The sequence below is a fragment of the Myripristis murdjan genome, chromosome 16 (assembly GCF_902150065.1).
Source record: "Myripristis murdjan chromosome 16, fMyrMur1.1, whole genome shotgun sequence".
In the NCBI taxonomy this organism is placed as follows: domain Eukaryota; kingdom Metazoa; phylum Chordata; class Actinopteri; order Holocentriformes; family Holocentridae; genus Myripristis; species Myripristis murdjan.
Window position 1 is genome coordinate 34,505,628 of NC_043995.1, and position 26,103 is coordinate 34,531,730.

Here is a 26,103-nt window from a genome sequence, read left to right on the forward strand (position 1 = left end):
GGAGGGATTGTGGAGGAAACATGGAGGGAACATGGAGGAAACATGAAGGAAACGTTGAGGAATCATGGAGTAAACATGGAGGGAATATGGAGGGAACGTGGAGGGAATGTGGAGGAAACATGGAGGGAATGTGGAGGAAACGTGGAGGGAACGTGGAGGGAACGTGGAGGGAACGTGGAGGAAACATGGAGGAAACATGAGGGAAAATGGAGGAAACGTGGAGGGAACGTGGAAGGAACTTGGAGGGAACGTGGAGGGAACATGGAGGAAATGTGGAGGGAACGTGGAGGAAACGTGGAGGGAACGTGGAGGAAACATGAAGGGAATGTGGAGGGAACATGGAGGGAACATGGAGGGAACGTGGAGGGAACGTGGAGGGAGCATGAAGGGAACATGGAGGGAATGTGGAGGGAACACGTCCTTCACAACATCCTGACCTTAAAAAATTGATCAAAAAGGAACTGCTTTTCTGTATCATTCAACAGTCTAACCCCCTGGAACCGTCCTGGAGCCTGCAGAGATGTTCCCTCTGAACTTTGGGACGGACACATCGTCTCCAGGCTCAGCAGATCAGGTCCAGCTTGCTGCTAACACTTGCAAGTTGCGATTTGAGTAATTAGCATATTGAGCTAATTAATCACCAAAAAACAGAAATGGCTATAATTTAGCTTCCAGTGAAATTGGAAAGGTGATCTAAGAGTCTTTACTGACCTGAGAGCAGCAGCACAACCAGTCCTCTTTGTCCCATGACTGAGATCTTTCTGAAATTATGTCATGACATCATCATCATCATCATCATCATCAGCTAAAGAAGCTGTGATCATCACTGTGATCAAATGAGATGACAGACGTTGGAGGTTGTTTTTGATTAAAAAAACAGACATTTTTTAAATAAAGATATGCAATTCAAATAACCAAATTACAACTTATATAGGCTTTACTTACAATAAAGTTTGTCGCACTATAGTCACTGAGCCAAGCCAAACATTTGGCTTTATTAATATTAGTCATGTGCTAATATTTCATTTATCCCAGCAGGGGGAATACTGTGCCTCATATGACTATAGGAATAACACAAGACAGGAAGATAATGACACAAACTGCACATACTATCAGAATGTATGAGGCAGAGCTGGGAATAAAACATTCTGTTCTCTTGGAAAATCCACAGCCTTCAGCGAAATCACCTCTGAGGACTGATTCCTCCAGACTGGCCTTCAGAAACATGGCCAGTCAAACTGGGACAGAGCGCAGCCTGAACTGGGATGTAAATCATATGAACTGCAGCTGAAACTGTTGATCCCCTCCGTGCACAGTTCATCAAACTGCCCCCAGGAGGCGCTACAGAGCTGCTGCAGCAGCCAAGGACATTTACATAAAGTCTTTCACAGCAAACGCAGTGGCTTTGTCCCAATTCAAAGGCTGTACGCTGCCTAGGTCGTATTTGTAGGCTGCTTACGTCACGGCGGTGCAACAAGTGCTGTCCCAATTCAATTTTCCTGCGCAGGGTCCTGCAAATGCAGCCCACAGATGCAGCCTGTTTTTGACTCATTTGCAGGAAACACCTGCAAATGATGCTTCGCGGCCGACATCACAGCCTACTTCCCATGGTACATTTCGGTCCGGTTGAATTTCTGCATCAGCCACCATCGCTGGAATTATGAAGCCTGTTTCAGACCGTCTTCATGTTTATATCATGACATGTTGATAAGTTTTCATGCCTATAATCACCACCATAGATTCGGTTTAGCTGATAACTGTATCCCAACAACGCCTGGAAATGCACGTTTAGTTAGATGAGTTAGATAGGCATTTTGCATGATGTTTCTATAGCAACCATCAGCATGTAATGACGTAGGAATCCTCTGCAGGCTACACCGTCCCAGTTCACTAAACTTTTAGCTCCGGTAAACTTGATATCGGCACCTACGTCGGACGCCTCCTACATGGGCACCGTGGGCTGCGATCTAGAAGTCACCTTGCCCTTCGATTGAGACAGACCCAGTGACTGTGCTGACCACTGGCAGCCTGACCCTCCCCGCTGCCTGCTCTCTGCAGGCTGGCCTCTTATTATGGGATGGATCATGATTTCAGATTTCCACATCATCATCATCGCATCATGACAAACACACAGTGTAAACAGAGACACACAGCTGGCGCCCCCTGTCAGCAGCCAGGGTAATAACTCCAGTTTAGAACTGAAGGCTGAAAAAAATGAAGACAAGATCAAGAGAGAAGAACAGAGGAAGGTAACTCCAGAGAGACAGGCGTGATGTTTCTGTGTGTGTGTGTGTGTGTGTGTGTGTGTGTGTGTGTGTGTGTGTGTGTGTGTGAGTGTGTGTGTGTGTGAGTGTGAGTGTGTGTGTGTGTGTGCCTCAAAGTACCTGATCTGATGAGCTGCTCTCAGTCGTCGTGCTGGCTCAGGTGAGCTCGCTCCTCTGGACAAACTGCACACTTTATACCCCCCACCCCCGCCCACCCCGCCCTGCCCCCTCGCAGTTTCTTCTGTCTGGCTTAATCTCACCACGATTTAGGGAAATTGAAAGAAAAGTGATTTAAGATTTAGGGAAATGAAAATGCAGAGGAAGAAAAGGGCAATTACCAGATTAGCAAAAAAGAAAGAAAGAAAGAAAGAAAGAAAGAAAGAAAGAAAAACAAAAACAAATATTATTAATAAATGAATTAATACAGAATAAAAAGAATAAAAAGGCTCAAACAGTTACAAAGAAATTAGCTAAATAAATAAATGAATGGATGAATGGATGGATAACAGCTTGGAGAAGTTGGAAGCTCGACTCTGAGGAAATGTGCCGTAAGAGAACCACAGAGACTGAAGGCTGATGGAAACTGCAGAGTCAGCCTGACCCAAAACAATCACCTTATCTACAATTCGGCGCCCCAGCGACCTTGGAAGGCTGCTATCTTCACTTTCTCCTGGATGGTTATGCAGACAGTCTTTTTTGTGTTTCTTGGACGGGATGTAACTTAAACTGAATTTCCTCTTGTGGGATAAATAAAGTATGATTGATTGATTGAACAATAAAAAATAAATTAGAAAAATAAAAAACAACTAAAAACTAACAACTACAAAACCATTTAAAAAAATAGATTTTTTTAAAATATATTATAAGATAAACTCTAAAATATATTTGTTTTTCTTCAAATTTTCTTGGTTTTAATATATCTGTTGTGTTGCAGGCTGTTTGGCCTGAGGGTGGCGCTAGAGGAAATGTCACAGTGTCATGACAATCAAAACAAAACTAATGGGGAAACTAATGAGAATCATTTGTTTGATTTAGTGCAGATAAACATGAAACACAAACCACAGAGACGATTTAAAAGGACTTAGTCAAATAAACATCCAGATGCAAACAGGCGTGGAGGCGGGACGCCCTCGTTAACCAAAACATGAAGACATGGGCCAGAGACACACCTGCTCAGGTGAGACAGGACAGCCAGGAGGACAAAGAGCTGCTGCGACATCTCGTTTCAGCTCGCAGGACAAACCAGCAGCAACACGCAGCGTCAGCCCCGAGACGACCCACAGCCATGACAGGACAGTCACCTGCCACCAGGTGGGCTCCTCCTGGCGTAAAGTTACTGTGGTGAGACGCTTCCTGCCGGATCTACTTTCCACTTCAAACCAGAAAATCATAACAAAAGAGACGTTTAATTTTGTCCAAACATGGGTACCCCAAAATTTATACCCAAAATTCTATATATCAATAAAAATGATTGACATCACAATGGGAAAACCCGCCTTTCAGAGTAAAAGTCCTGCATTCCTTTATGTTCTTTCAGACCCCTTATGACCAGGGGTCATAAGGGGTCATGAGGTATCATCAGGGGTGTCATCGGGGGGTCATGAGGTATCATCAGGGGTGTCATCGGGGGTCATCGGGGGTCATCGGGGGGTCATGAGGTCAAGCTGAACCTGATTTCCATCTGTCTCCTGTAATCAAATGAATCCTGATGAGATGAAAACCTCAAACTCCAGTCAAATTGTTTGACTTGTAGGAAAATCACACGTCCAACTTCCCCCTTCAGTCTCCTCAGTGTGATAACTGCACAGCACACACACACACACACACACACACACACACACACACACACACACACACACACACACACATACACACACGTTCCAGGCTGGGTCTCAAGGAAATTGAATCAGGTCAGCTGGACTTAGTTATATGTTGTATTCATTTTCCAGTAATTTTATACTCATTCTAACATTTTTCTTTTTTTGCTAATTGAGTCAATATCAGTATAGAGTGCCATTGAGACTTCCCAATGTCACACAAAAAAAGATGAGATTTTCCACTGAACTCCATATCCATTGTATAAAGTAGACCTTAAGCTGTTAGAAATGCATGTTGGTCAAGCTCCTGCACCTTTTATAAATTGAGTGCAAGCATAGAAAGTACAAGCGAAATGCAAAATGTGTCCACCCTGTCATGGGACAATTTCTAAATAGAGTAAATATGTTCTAATCATATATTGATTACAAAATGTACATTTTCGGAAAGGTATTTGGTCCCTCGTTCAGGAATATATTTTAGTTTCTGGAAAACATCTCTCAAAAATACAGAAATTATGGAAAAATATGTTTGTATATGTAAAATCTGTGAAAGTTGTACTTTCTTTTCTGAATAAACTCTATAAATAAAGGTATCTGGTCAAACTTTGAAATAATACTGTTTGGCCCTAATCTCTTCAGAGCAAAATCACACAAAAGGTTTTGATAACTTGTGAAAATAATTATTTATTCACATAAAACATGAACATGACGGGGTGGACAATAGTGAAGTGCCTCATATATATTTAAAGGAAACAATGTTATGGTTTTGTCAACAAATGTTTTTTATCAAAACATGACTTTTTTCACCTACTGTATTTTGAATTGTGCACAGGTAGGCTACATCTGGAAATGACACTCAACAACAGCAAAAATAAATAAATAAAACCTTCAACTAGACGAAAAAACAAGATTGATATAAACAAAACAAAAACATGTTGGTCCCTAAATGTAGGCCTACCACAAAAAGTAGAAACATAGGTATCCTTTCAAATGGTTTCTTTCTCTGCATATGTTTTGTTCTCCACTTGACTTCTGAAACACTGAAAAACTTATAAAACTGTTATAAAACTAGACTTGATGACGGGGTGGACAATGACAGGGAGGACGTTTCTGGCTGAAGTTTGCATTTAATGAGCACATGTTGGGCCATTAGCTAGCAACATGTATCCGTTAGGAAGGTGACTGTGTATAGTTTGACAAACACATTTTGAATTTCTGAAAAGCATTTATATAGATTCATATTTTGCAATGACAGGGTGGACACATTAAGATTGAACACATTCAAGTTCAATCATAAAATGATGAAAATGTCGAAATATAAATGTTGATATGTACTCTCTCTGCCGGAGCTATTCTTCACTCCATTTGTAAAAGACAAAGCAGTGGTAGTGATGTCACTGATTACAGCAGGTGGTTTCTTATAGTGGCAGTAACCACCTAATGACGGGGTGGACAGCAAATCCAGGGACACATGCAAAACGTTTATTATTATTATGAAATTAGACCATAAATGATCCAATTGACTCATTTTATTCAAGTACTTGATGAGAGCAACAAGAGCATGTAAAAGGTTTGTAGATTGTATATCATTTATCTACTTATTTCACTCAGTGAAGTTAGTAGAGACGAGTTTGGGACATGGCAAAATCACATGCATCTAATCATAGAACATTTTTTTTAAATATGAAAAACACCCTTTTAAAGATGTATCTCTGTACCAATGTGTGTTTAAACGTTTGGCCATTTATAATAAACCCTCAGAGTTTTGTTATTTTGCAAATTTTTCATGAAAAGTGAGTGATTTCTGCCCGGCACACCAAATGGTACCCTATATTGATATTGACTCAATTGTCAGATTTTTTGTTTTACTCAGTTTTGCAATATCAATATCAGTATCAGTTGCAACACAGCATACAGAGATTTTTCAGTATTTTAGCAATGAAGATACATTTTTAATTAAAAAAAATTTTATTAGTGAACCGACTGCACACGCTCGTCCTGCAGAGCTTTATTGTGAAAACCGTGTACCGGAAGTGATCTGTGTGTGTGTGTGTGTGTGTGTGTGTGTGTGTGTGTGTGTGTGTGTGTGTGTGTGTGTGTGTGTGTGTGTGTGTGTGCTGAAAACTTCAGCCACAATAACGGGAGGCAGTGACGGTGAAATTAGCCGCGGGCCTGCCGCGGTGTTCGGTCTGGATCCGGCTGATTCTCCGTCCCGGAGCAGGGAGCGGCCCCGCGGAGCGCAGCGGAGCGGGACGGCGCAGCGGCCGCGAGGAGCGCAGCGGCCCGGAGCAGGTAGCGGGCCGGCGGAGCGCAGCTGCCCGGACGGCGGGCCTCATGTCGGACTGCGCTGCCCCCCGCCCCGCGGAGCAGCAGGCCGCGGGCAGTGGAGGTGCAGATGTGACGGTGAGCAGCAGACAGGATGCTTCCATCCGGATTTTAAAGGCAATAAGTTCAGGCGCTTGTATTCTCTCTTTAAATTGCTACGCCCGTTTGAAACGTAGAAACAGTGTCTGCCTCCATGCGTGTTTTCGTTGGCATAGATGTTCAACAGTAAATCCACTAGAGGGCAGCGCAGAGTCAAAAGCTTGTGACAACAAAAGGCGGCGGTGGAGGAGGGCGAAGAGGAGGCGCTCTGAGAGGTCATTAAACACATCACGGCAGGAGGACAGTGGTCTGTGAGGTCATTAAACACATCAAATAGAAATGTTTACAAATTATACAGTTATACAGATTTTATCTCATAAACATAAATAAAACAGAGAATGGGATTATTCCACACAAACAGAATGACACACTCATCAGAGGACAACCTGATTATTACAATATTTCACTTACAATCACACAATTAGGCAACACAAACTAACCTGAGCAGCCAAAGACATTTACAGCCGTGTAAATATACATTTATATAGAAATATAAGACTGCTAAATATCAAGGAGTAACAAAGACAAACAAACTTTAAAATGCACTGTTCCACAAATTTTGCACAAATCAGAAAAATGCAGCAACGTGGATATAAATTTACAGTTTGATGATTTGATTTGTTCAAATAATCTGAGAGATAAGCAGCATCAGGATCCCACTGTCTGTCTGTCTGCTGATTCAGAGAGAGAGACAGGACCAGGGGCGCCGCCAGGAATTTTGGGCCCTATGAAAAATAAATTAATTAATTAATTTAAAAAAAAAAAAAAAAAATATATATATATATATATATATATATATATATATATACATATATATATATATATATATATATATATATATATACACACACATATATATATATATATATATATATATATATATATATATATATATATATATACAGTACAGGCCAAAAGTTTGGACACACCTTCTCATTCAATGCATTTTCTTTATTTTCATGACTATTTACATTGTAGATTCTCACTGAAGGAATCAAAACTATGAATGAACACATGTGGAGTTATGTACTTAACAAAAAAAGGTGAAATAACTGAAAACATGTTTTATATTCTAGTTTCTTCAAAATAGCCACCCTTTGCTCTGATTACTGCTTTGCACACTCTTGGCATTCTCTCCATGAGCTTCAAGAGGTAGTCACCTGAAATGGTTTTCACTTCACAGGTGTGCCTTATCAGGGTTAATTAGTGGAATTTCTTGCTTTATCAATGGGGTTGGGACCATCAGTTGTGTTGTGCAGAAGTCAGGTTACTACACAGCCGACAGCCCTATTGGACAACTGTTAAAATTCATATTATGGCAAGAACCAATCAGCTAACTGGAGAAAAATTACTTTAAGAAATGAAGGTCAGTCAGTCCGGAAAATTGCAAAAACTTTAAATGTGTCCCCAAGTGGAGTCGCAAAAACCATCAAGCGCTACAATGAAACTGGCACACATGAGGACCGACCCAGGAAAGGAAGACCAAGAGTCACCTCTGCTTCTGAGGACAAGTTCATCCGAGTCACCAGCCTCAGAAATCGCAAGTTAACAGCAGCTCAGATCAGAGAGCAGATAAATGCCACACAGAGTTCTAGCAGCAGACCCATCTCTAGAACAACTGTTAAGAGGAGACTGCGCCAATCAGGCCTTCATGGTCAAATAGCTGCTAGGAAACCACTGCTAAGGAGAGGCAACAAGCAGAAGAGATTTGTTTGGGCCAAGAAACACAAGGAATGGACATTAGACCAGTGGAAATCTGTGCTTTGGTCTGATGAGTCCAAATTTGAGATCTTTGGTTCCAACCGCCGTGTCTTTGTGAGACGCAGAAAAGGTGAACGGATGGATTCCACATGCCTGGTTCCCACTGTAAAGCATGGAGGAGGAGGTGTGATGGTGTGGGGGTGTTTTGCTGGTGACACTGTTGGGGATTTATTCAAAATTGAAGGCACACTGAACCAGCGTGGCTACCACAGCATCCTGCAGCGACATGCCATCCCATCCGGTTTGCGTCTAGTTGGACGATCATTTATTTTTCAACAGGACAATGAGCCCAAACACACCTCCAGGCTGTGTAAGGGTTATTTCACCTTTTTTTGTTAAGTACATAACTCCACATGTGTTCATTCATAGTTTTGATTCCTTCAGTGAGAATCTACAATGTAAATAGTCATGAAAATAAAGAAAACGCATTGAATGAGAAGGTGTGTCCAAACTTTTGGCCTGTACTGTATATATATATATATATATATATATATATATATATATATATATATATATATACTCGATGATGGTTTAATAATTTTATATTAGTTTTTACCTATTTTTTGGGGCCCCTGTCAGACAAGGGCCCTTGGAATTGTCCTAACTTTTCCCCCATATACGGCGCCCCTGGACAGGACAGACAGAGTGTCTCTGCCATCAGGGTGTGGTGTGTGTGTGTGTGTGTGTGTGTGTGTGTGTGTGTGTGTGTGTGTGTGATGAGGGTGTAGTGTGTATGTGTGCGTGCGTGTAGTGTGTATGTGTGTGTGTGTGTATGTGTGTGTGTGTGTGATCAGTGTGTGTGCTCAGGGTGTGTGTGTGATCAGGGTGTGTGTGATCAGTGTGTGTGTGATCAGTGTGTGTGTGATGTCCTCCCTGCAGTGCTGTAGCTGTGGCGGCCTGCCGTCCAGTGGCTGGTGTGTGGAGTGTGCGGAGGCGCTGTGTGCCGAGTGTGTGTCGGCCCACCGACGAGTCAAGATGACCCGGGCCCACCGCATCCAGAGCCGGGCGCCGCCAGGTCAGCACCACGCAATACACACACACACACACACACACACACACACACACATACACGTGACCGGGGCTGCACCTCGGCCTCAGCAGAGGGTGGGCCTCGCCGGAGGGGCGGCCTCGCCGGCGGCGGCGCTGCAGGGGCAGGCGCTGCTGGGGGTTCAAACATCCTGCCGTCTGCTCGGCGCTCTGCCCTCGGCACAGAAACGCTCACACACATCTGGACATCTCATCCAAAATTCAGAGCAGTTTCTCACCTGTGTGTTGCCTCGCCTTGCAGATGCTGATGTCAGATCTTCAGGAGAAGTCCCGCCTCCTGTCAGCAGGTTGTGTCAGATCCACCCCAGAGAGCCCCTCCAGCTCTTCTGCTTCCCCTGTGGTCAGCTGACCTGCCGCGACTGCCAGCTGATGGCCCACAGGAACCACAGGTACCAGCCTGCTGGCCCGCTGGGGGCGGGGCCTGCAGGGGCCAGGGGGCCAGGGGCCACCAGCACACAGCATCTTAACCCTTCACAGTACCTGCCCGTTCTTAGACCCATTTTAATGGAGGGCAGGAGGTCTTCAGGGGGAGGTCAGAGGTCACCAGTAGAGGCCAAAGAGAAGTGGTGAACATCGTCTGAAAGCTGGAACCTGAAGATTAATTTGAGCTGCAGCTCAGCTCTGAGTGTCAGGTTATTCTAGTCATAAATCTGTGATAAAGATTGTGACTTTTTATTTATTTATAAGGGTATATTTATGTATAAGGGTTAGACCATTATGATGGAACTATATGAAGCCATTCCTTAGATTAGATTAAATTAGATTAGATTGCCTTTATTGTTATTGTGTATGCATACAATGAAATTAAAATTGCCACTTTGTTGTGCATGAAAACACAGAGCATGAATAAAAACAGGCGATATAAATTAGTCATAAAACACAGAGCAGAATCATATTCTATAAAGTGCAGATGTGCAGCAGCCTGAATCTCTTTCCTTGTTTAAAGTGCAGATTGCTGTGGGGAACAAACGTGTCCTCGCCCTCCTGCAGCGCCTGCCAGGGGGCGACAGGTCAGACAGGTGGGGGCCGGGGTGGGCGGGGTCTCTGATGATGTTGGTGGCTCTGCTGCGGTAGCATGAGACAGCAGAGTCCTCCAGAGAGGACAGTGACTGTGATCCTCTCTGCAGTCCTCACCGCTCTGCAGAGAGCTTTCTTATCCACAGCTGAGCCGCCCGCGTCCCACGCCGTCATGCCGCAGGTCGGCGTAGCCGCCCGCGTCCCACGCCGTCATGCCGCAGGTCGGCGTAGCCGCCCGCGTCCCACGCCGTCATGCCGCAGGTCGGCGTAGCCGCCCGCGTCCCACGCCGTCATGCCGCAGGTCGGCGTAGCCGCCCGCGTCCCACGCCGTCATGCCGCAGGTCGGCACCGTCCCATGCTGAGTGACCAAAGCGGCCCTGCAGCTTTAGCAGCTGGCGTTGGGGTTAGTTGTGATGGTTTTGGTACTTGGCTTCATTGTTCGATGTATTCAGGAAGCAGGAGCAGTGACAGGTGTTCTGACAGTCTCAGGTACGGGAGAGTTACAGTTCTGTAAACATGTTTGATGTTGGTATAGACGTGATCTAAGGTATTCTCCCCCGTTGTTGTGCATTTCACATGCCATGTTCAGTTATGTGTCATAAATTGTTGCAGCAGTTTTTATGTTGCGAGCCTTGTGTTGTGTAAATGTGTCAGAAAGTGTCCCTCACTGTCAGTCCAGCTGGAGAAGCAGAGCTCCTCTGAACGGCCTCGCTCTCTAGTTTGTGAGGCTGTGATTCTCCTAGAGGTCACTAGAGGTCATTTTCTCCAGCGACGTCCAGTTTGACAAAAGTCTCTGGCTGCAGTGAAATGGCTGCTATGGGGGCCAACATCATCACACAGGAATCAAATGTGGCTCATTGAATCCACAAGAGTCTCAGCTTTCCAGTCAAAGCCAACTGATGCAGCTCCAAGACTGTTTAGGCCCCAGTCTGCACACACACACCATTTTACAACAGGCCACAAGAACACATGTGGACTGCAGGCTTTGGGGCCCAAACTGCATGGGATTAGCAGAAGGTGGGCGTGTCTGCAGAGGGGAGAGAGAACCCATTTTCATTCACACAGCTGGAGGTCAGAGGTCAAGGGACCCTGCTGGAGACACACATGACAGATTTTCTCTCAACAACATTGAGCTGAAATGAACTGCCTTGCCAACAACAACTTAGCATAATTCCTCAGGTCGTCTAGTTTCATTTGATACCAGGATCTGTAGCTTTAAAGCTGAGCCTCTACAGCCTCTGAAAGACAGTGAGTTGGCGGGGCCTGCCGGCGGGCTGGCACAGCAATAGGAGGCTAAAGTCTCCTTCCACTCAAAACTGTATTTTTCCTCTATTTGTGTCTCCAAACTGTGTGAGCTTCACTGAACTGACCTGCTGACAGGTGAATGTCAGGCACACATTGTAAAGCACTTTGAGTGACTGGTCAACTAGAAAAGCGCTATAGAAATGCAGTCCATTTGCCATTTACGGACGCCAGGCCAGCTGGATTGGCTTCATCACAAATCCCACAGCCAATCAGCCATCAGCTGATGGGGCACTGCTTTGCATATCATTAGCAGCAGCTCTGCCTGAGCTGCTGCTCCAGTTTTATTTTGAAACAGCCACTGCACATCAACAATGTCAGTGACAATTTTGCAGAGGCAGGAGGAAAGTTGCATGATTTACGTCCGTGCGCTGCGTGCGTGAGTTTGCATGTGCTCGTGTATGCGCCCGTACCGTGCTGAAGCACACCCCTTCCACCCGTGCCAGAGCGGGGAAGTGAACTGTAGTCAAGCACGGGACGGAGCATCACTCTGGTCAAATAATCCGGATTTTAGGGGCAAACGTGCTTGGGCGCAGAACAAACTTGCCAATGTGAGTGGGCTCTAACAGATTCTCTGAAGAAAAAAAATTCATTCAGTTATGAAAAATGGCTCAGTGTTCAGGCCTGTGTCGGGACGGGACTTCCTGGTTGTGTGAACGGAGCTCTGGTTACGAGCCAGCAGGCAAGGTGTGGGCGGGGCCAGTTTGCATACTCATAGATATGCACTTTTTTAATGAGAGTGAGATTTAGAGTTACATTTAAGGCACTAAGGGATGATTTTTTCATGGAAAAAACTTCTAAATGTGTAATATTTTTAGGGGATTTATAATTAACTGGAGTATAAAGTATTTTTCACTCTCCACCTCAGATGTTCCCTCCAGTGGTTGCATGCAGCTAACTGAAGGTAAAGGGACAGATGTTGGCTGTGTGTGGCTGGAGGTGCAGCTCAGTCCTGTCTCTGCCTCCTGCAGGTATCAGTTCGTCCACGAGGCTCTGGCGAGCCAGAAGCAGCATCTGGACTCTCTGATGGAGCTGCTGAAGGGCCAGAGAGACACCGCCCACCGGACCCTGCAGGACCTGGACACCAGGTACGGGCTGAAGGCCTTCCTGAAGCCTCCTGAGACTGCTGGACATGTTGGACGCTTTACAGATGCTTTTTCCCACGTCCACCTGTCAGCAGAGACAGGATGGTAGTGAGATGTCTCACTCGTAACTCTGCAAATACGATGGGTTTAACTCAGGATGTCACTCAATAAGTTTTTTTTTTGTTTTGTTTTTTTTAAACATTTTAAAAATCTTCTGGGTGCAGTCTGATGAACCTTGGTGTTTAAACACCAGTGCTAGCTCCTTTTAAGCTACTGTGGACATGATTCTGAAAAACAAAAACACAGCGGGCCAGATGCACGAACCAGTTATGAGCCAAAGGCTCGGTGCGCCAAGCCTTTGGCGGCTCTGTGATGCTGAGACCAAAGTCACAGCATCACAGATTTTTTTTTGTGCCATTGTTGGCTTTTTGACTTTCTTTTAGACAAATATTCCAATGTTTTGGTCAAATCACCTTCTCCTGACTTCCCCGGACTGAGACAAGATGTTGGATACCATTTTCAGCATTTCTTGTTAGCTTAGCATAAAGACTTGAAGTCTATAGGAGTCGTTAGCCTGGCTCTATCAAAGTGAAGAAATCCACCTTCCAGCAGCTCTGAAGCGTCTGGTTTACAGAGGATCCTGAGGATCTGAAACACACATGATGCTCAAAATGACTCTCAAACTGCTGCCAGTCAAACAAATCTGTTTTAGCTGTTCCATGTGACGTCTGCACATGCTCAGTGCGTCTGTCTGTGTCCTGCAGGTTGAAGGACATCGACGCCCATCAGAACAAACTGGGCGAGGCGGTGCACCGTCTGTTCACCGTCTTGGTGCAGGACCTCAAACAGCGCCTCCTGCATCTCATCCAGAATGTCACGGTAACACACTGTTGTTATGGTAACACACTGTCGTCATGGTAACATACCGTCAGACCAGGTTGTCATGGTAACACGGTCACAACCACCAAAGCACAGCAGCTGCACCAAAACTGGAGCCCAGCGCCTGGGAAAGTAATCCATCTTTATATCATGTCTGTAAATATGTTCAGAGGATCAGTGTGACGTCAGTGGTTCTCTAATAAACTCGTTAAACTGGTCATGTTGTTTGATTTTGTAGAGTAAAGTTTATGGTATTGATTGTTTTTTTTTGTTTGTTTTTTTTGGGATAAACTGCGTGGCGCTCTTAGCTAATGCTCGGGTCTCCTGGCTCTTACTGTTGTTGTTGTTTGTCTCGGAGCAGAAGTCCTACAAGGTGGAGATTGATCTGATCGAGAGGAGGAGGGCGGCGCTGAGGCGGCTGCAGGAGAAGCAGCAGCTCCTGCATCAGGAAGCAGAGCGAGCCAGGAGCTCCAGCGACCTGGCCGGCCTGCTGACCTTCAGGGCTCAGGTTCGACCTCTGCTCCGAAACTGTTCCTCACCTCAGAGGCTTTCATTTTGTGCCGTGGTGTGTTTGAATGTTTGTTCAGCACTGAGTAACTTTTATTTTGAAAAGTGTAATAGAAATCAAGTCCATAATTTAGATGTGTCGACAGTTTTGAGTGACGTTTTGCATTATGCCACATCTGTAACCACTCTTAAAAAATCTTAACCAGAAGTTCATCAATTTAATTTCTAAAATGATCAACAATTTTCCTCTTGAATCTCTCTAAGTCCATACAAGTATGTCAAAAATATCTGAGGTGCAATCGGTGTTTTTTGTTTGAGAGAAACAATAATTATCTGTGTAGCACTTCTTAAGACAAGCTTACCAACTGCTTCACAGGAAAAATAGAAAAATGAGCACGACTTATTAACAAGAGAGAATAATCTGACAAACAAGTAAAAAGAGTTTGGTGATGCAGGCGGTGAACTGGACGAGCTCCAGCCAGGTAATGTTCAGGAAGTGCTGTTAACCCTTTGAAAATCCAGAAAATTCACTTGATTTGTTTCAAATGGAATCATGAAAAAAGATAATTACCTGAACATTAATAAAAAATAAAAATGAAGAAAATGATCTAAAAATTACTTTAATTTATGCATTTTGTTTATTTTAAGAAATCCATATTCTATTCTATATCAAAAATATGAAAATGATACATTTGAAGATCAGATGAGCTGATGGACATCTTGTGCATCTGCAGGTGGAGCCTCAGCTGAAGGAGCTTTTATCCAAGAACATCTCGCTGCCGCAGAAGATGATCGACATCAGGCTGGTGGTCACCACGGAAACCTACAAGAGCCTCTTTTCCTTTGGTAAGATGGACCATTTCCACCTGTAGTGACGGCTGGCGACTTCCTCTTCATCTGCAGGCGTTACTCCTCTTCCTCCTGGCTCAAAGCGGCCCCGAGCGCCACTCAGGTGTCCTTTCTAGTGTCCAAGCGGCTCAGGTGTCATTTCCCCGTCCAGCAGAGGCATTCCCTGTGTTAGGATTAGACAAACAGCTGACTGTATGAATTCTTATCATTTGCAATAACTCATGCAGTTATCTTTGTATATGCACATATTTATATCGAGTGATATGTGGATGAATATGGGATGATATATTGAGATAAGGAGAAGGAGACAGGAACAGAATCAAGTTTCCCACCGCAGACATTAGATGCTTTGGAATTTTGGATGTTACAACCTCATGATATGCTGTAAGTGATGTCTTTTCTCACTGGCTAGCTGTATCCACATTACGAGTCGTTTTGTTGTAAATCTCTTGTGTCTGAACATCTAAACATGACGAAAGCATCAATATCATCACAATATCGATATGGAGGTATTGGTAATAGATTTTGTTTGTATCATCCAGACCCTTCGCTGGGGGCTTTTTAGCTCTTGTTCTCCAGTGATATTTGTTCATAATAGCCCACAGGGACTCATCTTTACAAAGTTATAATTCATGTTAACCTGAACACCTGATCTGTGGCTCTGTGGCACACAGGACCACAACTCACACACTCACATTGTTGTGAGGCTTTTTGTGCAGTAAAGTTTAATTGCTGTGTCATAAATGGCTTCTTTGCCCTTCATTTTTTGTGGTAAAACATGACATGAATAAAAATGTAAATGGAGTGTACATTTAGCAACACCTCTCTGCTGACTCAGCAGTCTGACTTCCAGTGAAGTTGGATGATGAATTTTAAACATGACTACAGTATTTACACCTCTGCCTTGTTATGGCAGATAAGAATTATTAAATCACTGATCATGTACAGAAGAAAGTTGATCAGGACATGTCTAACTATATACTTAATGTTCGTAATGAACGTAATGAACGTAATGTTCATTTTTGCATCTTGTAGAAAATTACTGATGAGGTGTCCCTTGTTTTTGTTTTCAGTTGATTTACGGGTTTCAAGTGTTCCATTTTCTCGGTCACAAGACCGACCTCAGAACTCAGTATGCAGTACACTGTCAAAAAATAGTAAGTACATCTTGTATCTCACAAATCCATGCCATGCTGCTTTTTTTGGTCTTGTCCTTTTGGCGTGGGATGTTTTGGTTGACTAAAAATCTACCAATTAGTAGCTTAGTTAAGTTTGTATTTGTTGACTGAAAGCTGCATCGTTGGTTGACTACTTAGGTAGTAGTTAAGTTTGTAGTAGCTCATATTGTGTGTAAATGGTTTATTTGTGATAAGGGTAGGCGTTATAAGCTCTGCTTCAGCCTACACCTTTTCGGTCAGTCCTTGTTTTGTTTACTTGTGCGTTGTTGCTGACATTCTCTTTCTTTTTTCTGTTGCTTTAATTGACCGAAATAAATCAAATCAATCAATCAATCAACTCATCGTCCACAGCTGCTGTGAGAAACCAGAAAACCACTGCTTTGGACCTGGCTTGCACCTCCTCTATCACTCCTCAAACCCCCTCCGGCGCCCCTCAAACCCCCTCCGGCGCTCCTCAAACCTCCTCTGGCACTCCTCAAACCCCCTCCGGCACTCCTCAAACCCCCTCCGGTGTTCCTCAAACCTCCTCCAGCACTCCTCAAATCCCCTCTGGCGCTCCTCAGTCCCCCTCCATCGCTCCTCAAACCCCCTCTGGCGCTCCTTACACCTTCTCCAGTGCTCCTCGAACCCCCTCTGGTGCTCGTCACACCTTCTCCAGTGCTCCTCAATCTGCCTCCAGTGCTCCTCAAATCCCCTCCGGTGGTCCTCCCACCTTCTCAAGCGTTCTTCAATTCGCCTCCGGCACTCTTCAATCGTCCTCCGGCGCTCCTCGAACCCCCTCCGGCACTCCCCAAACACCCTCTGGCGCTCGTCACACCTTCTCCAGCGTTCCTCAATCTGCCTCCAGTGCTCCTCAAATCCCCTCCTGCGGTCCTCCCACCTTCTCAAGCGTTCTTCAGTTCGCCTCCGGCACTCTTCAATCCTCCTCCGGCGCTCCTCGAACCCACTCCGGCACTCCCCAAACACCCTCTGGTGCTCCTCACACCTTCTCCAGCGCTCCTCAATCTGCCTCCAGCGCTCCTCAAATCCCCTCTGGCGCTCCTCACACCTTCTCCGGTGCTCCTCAATCTGCCTCCAGCGCTCCTCAAATCCCCTCTGGCGCTCCTCACGCCTTCACCAGTGCTCCTCAAACCCCCTCCAGTGCTCTTCAGACGCCATCTGCCTGCTTGGGACCCTCTCTCTCTGACCTGTTCCCCAAGCTTGGGAAAGCCAGCAACCCTCCCACTCCAGTCAGCAGTGTCCCGGGTTCCCAGCAGTCCCTGTGCACTCCGATTTCTTCCTGCCTGGACCTCCACCAGACACACTCACCTGGGACAAGAACCTCCTCCGCTCCGGACACAGGGGTCCCTCCTGCCTCCACAGCTCAGGCGTCACTCAGCACCATGACAAAACCTAACCAGCTGTCCGCAAGTCAGCCATACATTCTCCAACCAACTTGCTTGCTTTTAAACAGTGCCCAAACTGCTTCTACCTCACAAGCCTATGTCCAATCAAATTACACCCAGGGCACCATGCCAACAGCCATCCCTTTGCAGCCCTCTTTGGTCACCAATCCTCTCCTTTGGGTTTCGGCGGTTCAAAACCAGCATCAGGCTCTTTCTGTGGCACTCAGGACCCAGAGCCAGTCTTCAGCTGTCTTACTCTCTAACACACAGAGCATCATGTATAACACATCCTTTACATCACCAAATGCAGCTGTGCTGCAGCATGCCATGCCATCTAACAAAAGTCAAACAGGAAGTGTCTCTGTAAACCAGAGCCAGCCGGGTCAGGCATTTGTCAGTCACCTCCAGCCATCTGGGGTTCAGTCAAACACTGAGATCAGCCACATTCAGCCGAGTGCTGTCACAGTGTATAATGTTCCACAGAAGGTGCAGGTCACGGTCGCACAAGCAGTGCAGAGTGCAGGTGTGGAGTTGCAGCAGCAGCTGAATACAAATAACTCTAACCTTCCTGCAGTCCCTGAAAAATGTCAAACCAATCCATGCCAATCATCTGCCGGTCAGCACATCAAACCTCCATCAAACCCAGAGCAGACAGCCTTAGCTACACTTGACAAGCACAATGCCACAAAGCAGAAACACCCTTTACTAACCTACTATCTCACTAAACCTCCGTCCGGCAGTCCCCCTGACAGGAACTTTGAAATAACCTGTGAAAAAAACATTGATTCTGTTCAGCAACCCTCAGCAATCAGCTGCAACGACTCCTTACCACAGCATCAGTACCCGAGTCCAACTGTGAAAGCCATAGCAGACTCCGCCTGCGATAGCAGCACTCCCCAAGTCAGCGAGCTGGTGGGGGCAGCAAGCCAGCAGGAACCTGCAGAGGATGAACCAACTTCCACGGTACCTGAGACCGAGACTGCGGTGCAAGACGACTACACTGTCCCATCTGACCTGTCATTCTCGTGGGATGATGGAACTCTTTCCTCCCTGTTGGACAAGGACTCTGACGGCAGGCCTTCAGTGGGTGAGAACACGGAAAACACCATCCACACGGATCCCGAGAGAGCCGTACAACCATCAGCCAGCCAGGCAGTGGTGGAACCCAAGGCCAAGTCCTCCGAAAACAAGCTCAGGTGCTTTGAGGATATGGCGTCTTTTATTGATCAGTATTTGATGGACTCAACTCGGCTGAAAAACGAATCAACAGAGCAGGAAGAGGAGGAGGTGACGGACAGCATCAGACCGGCCCTCCACCCGGTGAAAAGAGAAACCACATCAGACTGGAGGGATGGGGCACCAACTACCGAGACGTTTCGGGGAACCGATGCCTCACGGAGAAACTCCGGTGTGTGTTCAGGTCATGCAGCTGACTGTGAAGCTCACAGCTTCGCAAAGGAAGACGCAGACTGCAAGTCGAGCCACTGGCAGCCCAGAGTCTCGCTGTTCAGACTGCCGATCGCCACACCCCGACCCGGCAGGGCCTTACCCCGCTTCCTGCTCCTGCCTGGACACGCCGACGACCAGATCCACCTGCGACAGATCGATGAGGACGAGCAGGTAAGGAACAAACCTGCAGGGAAGCCTCATGGTTCTTTCTCACGGTTCTGACTCATGGTTCTGCCTTGTGGTTCTTTCTCACGGTTCTGTCTCTTAGTTCTTCCTTGTGGTTCTTTCTCACGGTTCTGTCTCTTAGTTCTGTCTTGTGGTTCTTTCTCATGGTTCTGTCTCGTGGTTCTTTCTCACTGTTCGGTCTCATGGTTCTTTCTCACTGTTATGTCTCATGGTTCTGTCTCACAGTTCTGTCTTGTTTATCTGTCAAATGGTTCTTTCTCATAGTTTGTTCTCACGGTTCCTTCTCACAGTTCTGTCTCATGGTTTTATCTCATGGTTCTGTCTCATGGTCTGTGAAGATTCTCAGCCATCCAGGTCATGATACGTAGGTAGAGTAGAGCAAAGTCAACTTTATAGTACAGTCAGACTTTATAGTAGATTTCAGAGGACGTTTCGCTTCTCCTCCAAGAAGCTTCTTCAGTTCTGGTTGACTGGCAAAAACTCTGAGGTATTTAACCTCTGTGGGGTCCTGGGACTGTGCACTTGATGGTATGTTCTCTGCCCGGTGTTGCAGGGTTCTGATCACTCCAAGCTTGTGTTCCAACGGGTGGTGGGAGTCAAAGAGTAGATACTGATCTGTGTGGGTGGGTTTCCTGTAAACCCTCACGTGCAGGCTCCTGTCCTCTTCAAAGTGTACTTCGCAGTCCAAAAAGGCCAGGCTGTTGCACGTAAACAGTGACATCACATCATGACATCACATCTATGATGTGACGTCATGATGTGATGTCACGTGCATCTCCACCAGGGAAGCAGTAGAAGCTGCAAGGAAACGACTGCTGCATGACAATACCCTGGACAACAGAACCAACCTCAGCCCTGAGGTCAGATCTGTCGACTACTGGACCTCTGCCTGACCACCACCTATTTTCAATACAATGGGGAATTTTACAGGCAGAAGCATGGCTGTGCCATGTCCTCACCAGTCTCTCCCATAGTGGCCAACCTGTACATGGAAGAGGTGAAAAACAGAGCCCTGACCTACTTCAGAGGAACAGCACCTAGCCATTGGTTCAGGTACGTGGATGACACATGGGTCACCATCAAATCCCAGGAAGTGCAAGCCTTCACAGAACACATGAACTCAGTGGATAATAACATCAAGTTCACAAGGGAAGACACCAAGAACAATAGCGTGGCCTTTTTGGACTGCGAAGTACACTTTGTGACCCCAGTGACTCTAGACGATGATCACTAACACCTAGGGGCACTCTCACCCAGTGGTATCGACAACCCTAACAACGACCCTACAGAGGTTAAATACCTGGGAGTTTTTGCCAGTCAACCAGAACTGAAGAAGCTTCTTGGAGGAGAAGCGAAACGTCTTCTGAAATCTACTATAACGTCCAGCTGACTTTGCTCTACTCTACCTTCTGTCTCATAGTTCTGTGTCATGTTTCTGTCTCATGGTTCTGTCTTGTGGTTCTGTCTCTTACAGTCCAGCGTTGGTGACCTTGAGTACCTGGAGCCTCTGTTCTCACCAGAGACGCCTGGCCTCCTGCAGGACGTTACCTGCTGTGTCTGCAGGTGTGTCGGTTCCTGTGTGATGTGTGACGCCTGTGGGCGGGGCTTCCACCGTGACTGCCACATACCAGCTGTCAGATCCTCTGATTGGTGAGTTCTGCACCGGCTGCCGGGACTGCTGCCAAATTTACACCAAAACATTTCTGGTCCTTGGTTCCAGGGGAAAATTTGGATGCTGTATTAGGGTCATTAGGGGATGGTGGGGGGTGTGATTGACTTCCTGTGCACAGCTGATGTGTGTGTGTGTGTGTGTCCTGCAGGACGGCGTGGAACTGCTCGCTCTGTCAGGACCTGTCTGACCCCAGCGACCCCTACGGCCCCGACAGACACAAGACGTCCTGCCTCAGCCTGCTGAACCAACGGGTCAGACCACCACTCTGCTCTTCACACGCTGTTAAATTAACAAGAACAGCATGGCCTGTCCAAGTACACAATGTGTTTATGTGACATTCAGGAACATTTATATTCACCTTGCTGATGGAAAGGCACCTCATTTTGTTATTGTTCAGCTTTGCAGATAAATTTTCCCTAAAGTTTGAGGGGCTCCACTGGGGGGAAACAGCTGATCTGTGTTTGTGCTTTCCAACAGAAATGTGAGCACCTTCTCCTCTTCCTGCTGTGTGAGGACTCGGCTCACGTCTGCAGTCCCGCTCAGGTCAGTTTCAACTTCCTGTTTCAGCCAAATCTCCATACCCCAAATCTGAAAATGACGTTTTTATGTGGAATTGTCATCCACTTTGCATTTTTACAAAGTTTTGAAAGTGCAGATGGAAGGAAGCAGAAATAAAGATAAAGACACAAAGAAATTGTTTTCAGATTCATCAGGATTTGTGTGGACAAATCTCAGAAAAAAACAAATAAAATCAAGTGTAAAAAAACAAAAAAAAAAAACAAAACGAAGAGCCGGGGAGTCTCTCCAGCAGCGATCCAGACGCTGGTCAGGACGAGACGTCCAGCTTCAGGATGTGAACTAAAAAGCACAAACGGCAAACTGAGCAAAGATAATCTCCTGTTGATGAACCATTCAGACACAAGAGGACCAAACCCAAACTTGAGTCAACTTGAATTGGTTCAGTATTTGATGATGCATATTAATAATTAGTGACAGCATGCTGTCATTGGGGGTGTGAGAGGTGGAAGGGCTAAAGTGGAGGGGGGCACACCTGGGACGCCAGATGATGCTGTTGAGCCCTCTGGAGGTGTCGTGGGCCTCCTCAACGAAACACCAAAGAAGGAGGGTGCCCACCTGACGACTGCGGTGAAATCATTAGCCTCTTCAGCCACCCAACCCCGAAATGTCATCATCTGTTTCACAACAGAGCATCTGATATCGAGCAGGAATGGGCCGAGATAGTCACTCGAGGTATAGGCAAGGATTGTACCACCTAGTCCCAAATTTGGTATTCGGTCAGGCGCAAGCTCGGCTCAGGGAGACGGACGCCCCTGCCAAGCAGAGTCCCCAGCACTCTGCATCTTAACATCATATCCTGTGTATTTAAAACTAATAATAATAAAAATGAGTGCATATTAACAGCTAACAGTGCAAGCTAACTGCCTAAGTGTAATCATCCTGACTGTTAGTGTGTGTGTGTGTGTGTGTGTGTGTGTGTGTGTGTGTGTGTGTGTGTATTCTCAGGTCAGTGCCATCTCCGAGCGTCTGTCTCTCCTCCGTTCTCCACCGTTTCGAACGCCAGCCGAGTTTGTCTCTGACATCTGGTGTTTATTTGACGCAGCATCGCAGGTACACATACACACACACACACACACACACACACACACACACACACACACACACACACTCTGTGGTTTACACACTCAAACACACTGCACATAGTTCACATTTTCTCATTCATATTTCATCATGAGCCCATGGATGGAGAGAGTCGGTGTTATGGATCTGTGGCGGGAGGGCAGAGCGGCTGAAGGCTGTAAGGCCCGGGGTCGTCCAGCAGGTGGTGCTACAGAGAGGGCGATAGAAGAAGACCTTAGAGGGCGGGCGGGGTGTCAATGTGGAGGAGCTCAGAGAGGAACAGAGGAACGAGGAGAGGAACTCAGAGGAACAGAGGAGAGGAACGAGGAGAGGAACAGAGGAACGAGGAGAGGGACACAGGAGCAGAAGCCTGAAGTCAGTGTGATGTTTGACAGCAGTGAGGTGATGAATGGAGGGCGCTGTGCTGAGGATATGAGCAGCAGAGCTCTGCACCAGCTGGAGCTGACAGAAGGTGTGAGGGACGATTCATGTCACGTACATGGTGATATGCAGACCAAGTGACATCAGATTTAAGACAAATTAAAAATATCTGAAAACAAGGAAAAAATATTAATATAATGTAGACCTTCAGTGGTGGAGTACAACAGACTGCTCCTTGGGTACAAGTACTGTTCCTCTGCTGGTATGTGACTGCAGTAGAAGTAGAAGTACTGTTCCTCTGCTGGTATGTGACTGCAGTAGAAGTTGAAGTACTGTTCCTCAGCTGGTATGTGACTGCAGTAGAAGTAGAAGTACTGTTCCTCAGCTGGTATGTGACTGCAGTAGAAGTAGAAGTACTGTTCCTCTGCTGGTATGTGACTGCAGTAGAAGTAGAAGTAGTGCAGTAAAAATGTCCTGCAGTAAAAGTCCAAAGTGTCTCATGTCAAATGTCCTGGCAGTAAAAGTGACTGAGCTCCTTTTTCCAAACAGTAACTGTGTTAGCTGGGATCTTTTCCAGAGAACACGCTGCACACTGCATGCTTTTAAAGGGACATTACACTCAACTGCGGTGAGGACCCTGCAGACTCAACTGAAGCGTGTGGAACAAGCATGTCATGTGATGGTTGAGTCTACATGGTTTTTGTTTTTTGTTTCTGAGTTCCAGGCGGTGTTCGGCCTTCAGGTGGGTCAGACCTGTTTCTCAGATCAGATCTTTAAGACAGACCGTCCACACTGTTTATTTGCAAGTGATCAGATCGGTGATCAGACCACAAGCTATCTGCACGGGTTGCTATGGTAACGTCATAGGCATCAGTAACTACGTGTGCTGGTGACGCAGCTTTCCGACGTGGAGGCAGGAGAAACGTCCAGAAGCTGAGGGTGGACGGTTTATTTCGGCGCCTGTCCTCGGTGGCGTCCTCCATGTTGCTCTGTTGTGGGGATCTGCCGGCGTCGCTGCACATCGCATTCAGAGACGCAACAGACACTTTGAAATCCTGTTTGAGCGTCCACACTGAGACACACCTGGACAAATCTGACTGGAGTCACATGCCAAACCTCCTCCAGATGTGGTTTGGATCTGCTCTGCCGAAATCACATTCCATGTGTTTTTTGCTGTCTAGACTTTCTAAAATTAATCTGGATACAATCTGGATTTGACCAAAACAGATTTGGGCTGGCAGTCTGACATGATGCAGCTTTTATTGTGAAATTTGGAAATGACAAAAAGTAGAAGTAACAAAATAGAAGCAGGTTCCTCATCTTTGCTGACTGAGCTTTTATTGTGAAGGTCTGTCATTGATCATTTGCTCTCTGTAATGCATCTGATTTTAAATGACTGACTTTAAAAAATACAAGTTCATCAAAAATCTCATAAAAAATCTCCAGTTTCATGAACACAAGGAAATATGATGAGCTATGTCAACTCTTACTTTAGTGTAGTATACACACACACACACACACACACACACATACACTACTCACAAAAAGTTAGGGATATTTGGCTTGTGGGTGAAATTTATGGAAAATGTAAAAAGTTCACGCTACAGTGATATTATATCATGAAAGTAGGGCATTTAAGTAGAAGCATACACTGGTGATTTCCTTATCTCAAACAATTTCTTGAAACAAAAGCCAACAACAGTGGTGGGTATACCACAACAAAAAATGTCAGTGTCAATAACTTGTCATGTGCCCTTGAGCATCAATTACAGCTTGACAGCGACGTCTCATGCTGTTCACAAGTCGACTTATTGTCTGCTGAGGCATGGCATCCCACTCTTCTTGAAGGGCGGCCCTCAGGACATTGAGGTTCTGGGGTACAGAGCTCCGAGCCTCTACACGGCCACTCAGCTGATCCCATAGGTTTTCTATGGGATTCAGGTCTGGAGAAAGTGCAGGCCACTCCATCTGAGGTACCCCAGTCTCCAGCAGCCGTTCCCTAATGATACGACCTCGATGAGCTGGAGCATCAAACACCTGATGTGAATTTTGCCGTTAAACTCCTTGTTAGAGAACAGCAACTTGTGCAAAAAGCACTGAAACACTGAACAGTTGGACATGTGCATTCAAAAGTTTACAGAAGGTCACATTAAGTTCACCTGGAAAGGTTAGAATGCATTTTAGGTTCATCCTGAAATTTCACCCGAAAGCCGAATATCCCTAACTTTTTGGGAGTAGTGTATATATGTGATATATACAGTGTGTGTGTGTGTGTGTGTGTGTGTGTGTGTGGGTGTGTGTGTGTGTGTGTGTGTGTGTGTGTGGGTGTGTGTGGGTGTGTGTGGGTGTGTTATGTCACAGAATGGTTGATTAATAGTGGGACTGATCAGGCCGCTGTGGCCCTGCTCTGATGTCAGTTGTGTCTTTTCCCAGCAGGACAGTGAAGTGCTCATCAGGCTGCGGCGGCGTTTCCAGAGCAGGCTGGTGGAGACGCTGGGGGTGGAGCTTCACCCCTCCCTCCTGCAGCACGGCATGCTGGGATGGGCGGACGAGCCTGCAGGTTCAGAGGTCGGGACGGACGAGGAGGGCGGGTGGACGGAGACGAGCCAGGATGGCAGCTCGGCGTCCCGCCAAGGTCTGAGTGAGGAGGAGGAGGAGGAGGAGGAGGAGGGGGGCGGGGTCATGTCGGCGGCGCGCTGCAGGCCGTTTGCGGCGGGACGAGGCTGCTGGTCGCAGGAGACGCAGCTCAGAGAGACTCGCAGGAGGCTCAGGGACTTTCTGGACTCAAGAAAAACCTGACAGACGGGAGTCCCATCCCGACACGGGACAATTCGCATCCTGATGACGAGGCGTGACACAGTTTTCACAAATTCACAAATTTCTAGTGCACTTTTTTATATTTCTTATCATCTCATTTCTGCTTATGATATGTTCTCCTCTTGAGAATTTGAGCAGTGCAGCTGACATGAGGCCGGGACAGGGACGTCCTGAAACATCTGGGGGGATGCTGGAACACGTGTGCCTTCAGCTGTTTTGGAAAGAACAGTGTTGTATTCTGATGCAATAAATAAAATTTTATTTTTAATGTAGAAATTGTGTGAGGATGATCTGAACATTTTCCTCTCTCTGCTTTCATCTCAGAGTTCAGACTGTTTAACCCCCAGCACCTTCAGGTTTATCTTGGGGGCCGTGTGTGTGTGTGTGTGTGTGTGTGTGTGTGTGTGTGTGTGTGTGTGTGTGTGTGTGTGTGTGTGTGTGTGTG

The 26,103-nt window shown here is 46.2% G+C and overlaps 1 protein-coding gene across 4 annotated transcripts; it reads left to right on the plus strand.

Moving 5' to 3' along the window:
* The first annotated feature begins 6,174 nt into the window (after nt 1-6,174).
* trim33l (tripartite motif containing 33, like) lies at nt 6,175-25,930 on the plus strand. Of its 4 annotated transcripts, none has more exons than XM_030072709.1 (15): nt 6,175-6,484; nt 9,146-9,281; nt 9,555-9,702; nt 12,604-12,720; nt 13,482-13,596; nt 13,958-14,104; nt 14,838-14,949; nt 16,026-16,109; nt 16,482-16,975; nt 17,102-19,135; nt 20,625-20,800; nt 20,971-21,073; nt 21,300-21,365; nt 22,347-22,451; nt 25,275-25,930. In XM_030072709.1, exons 1-15 carry the CDS (start codon nt 6,416-6,418, stop codon nt 25,638-25,640), a joined length of 4,272 nt encoding a protein of 1,423 aa, XP_029928569.1. In that variant the 5' UTR covers nt 6,175-6,415; the 3' UTR covers nt 25,641-25,930. The 4 variants fall into 4 exon arrangements, with proteins under 4 accessions (XP_029928569.1, XP_029928567.1, XP_029928571.1 ...); XM_030072711.1 differs by adding an exon at nt 6,622-6,720 and having other exon boundaries at nt 6,176-6,484; nt 16,482-19,135; XM_030072707.1 differs by having other exon boundaries at nt 16,482-19,135.
* The last annotated feature ends 173 nt before the right edge of the window (nt 25,931-26,103 follow it).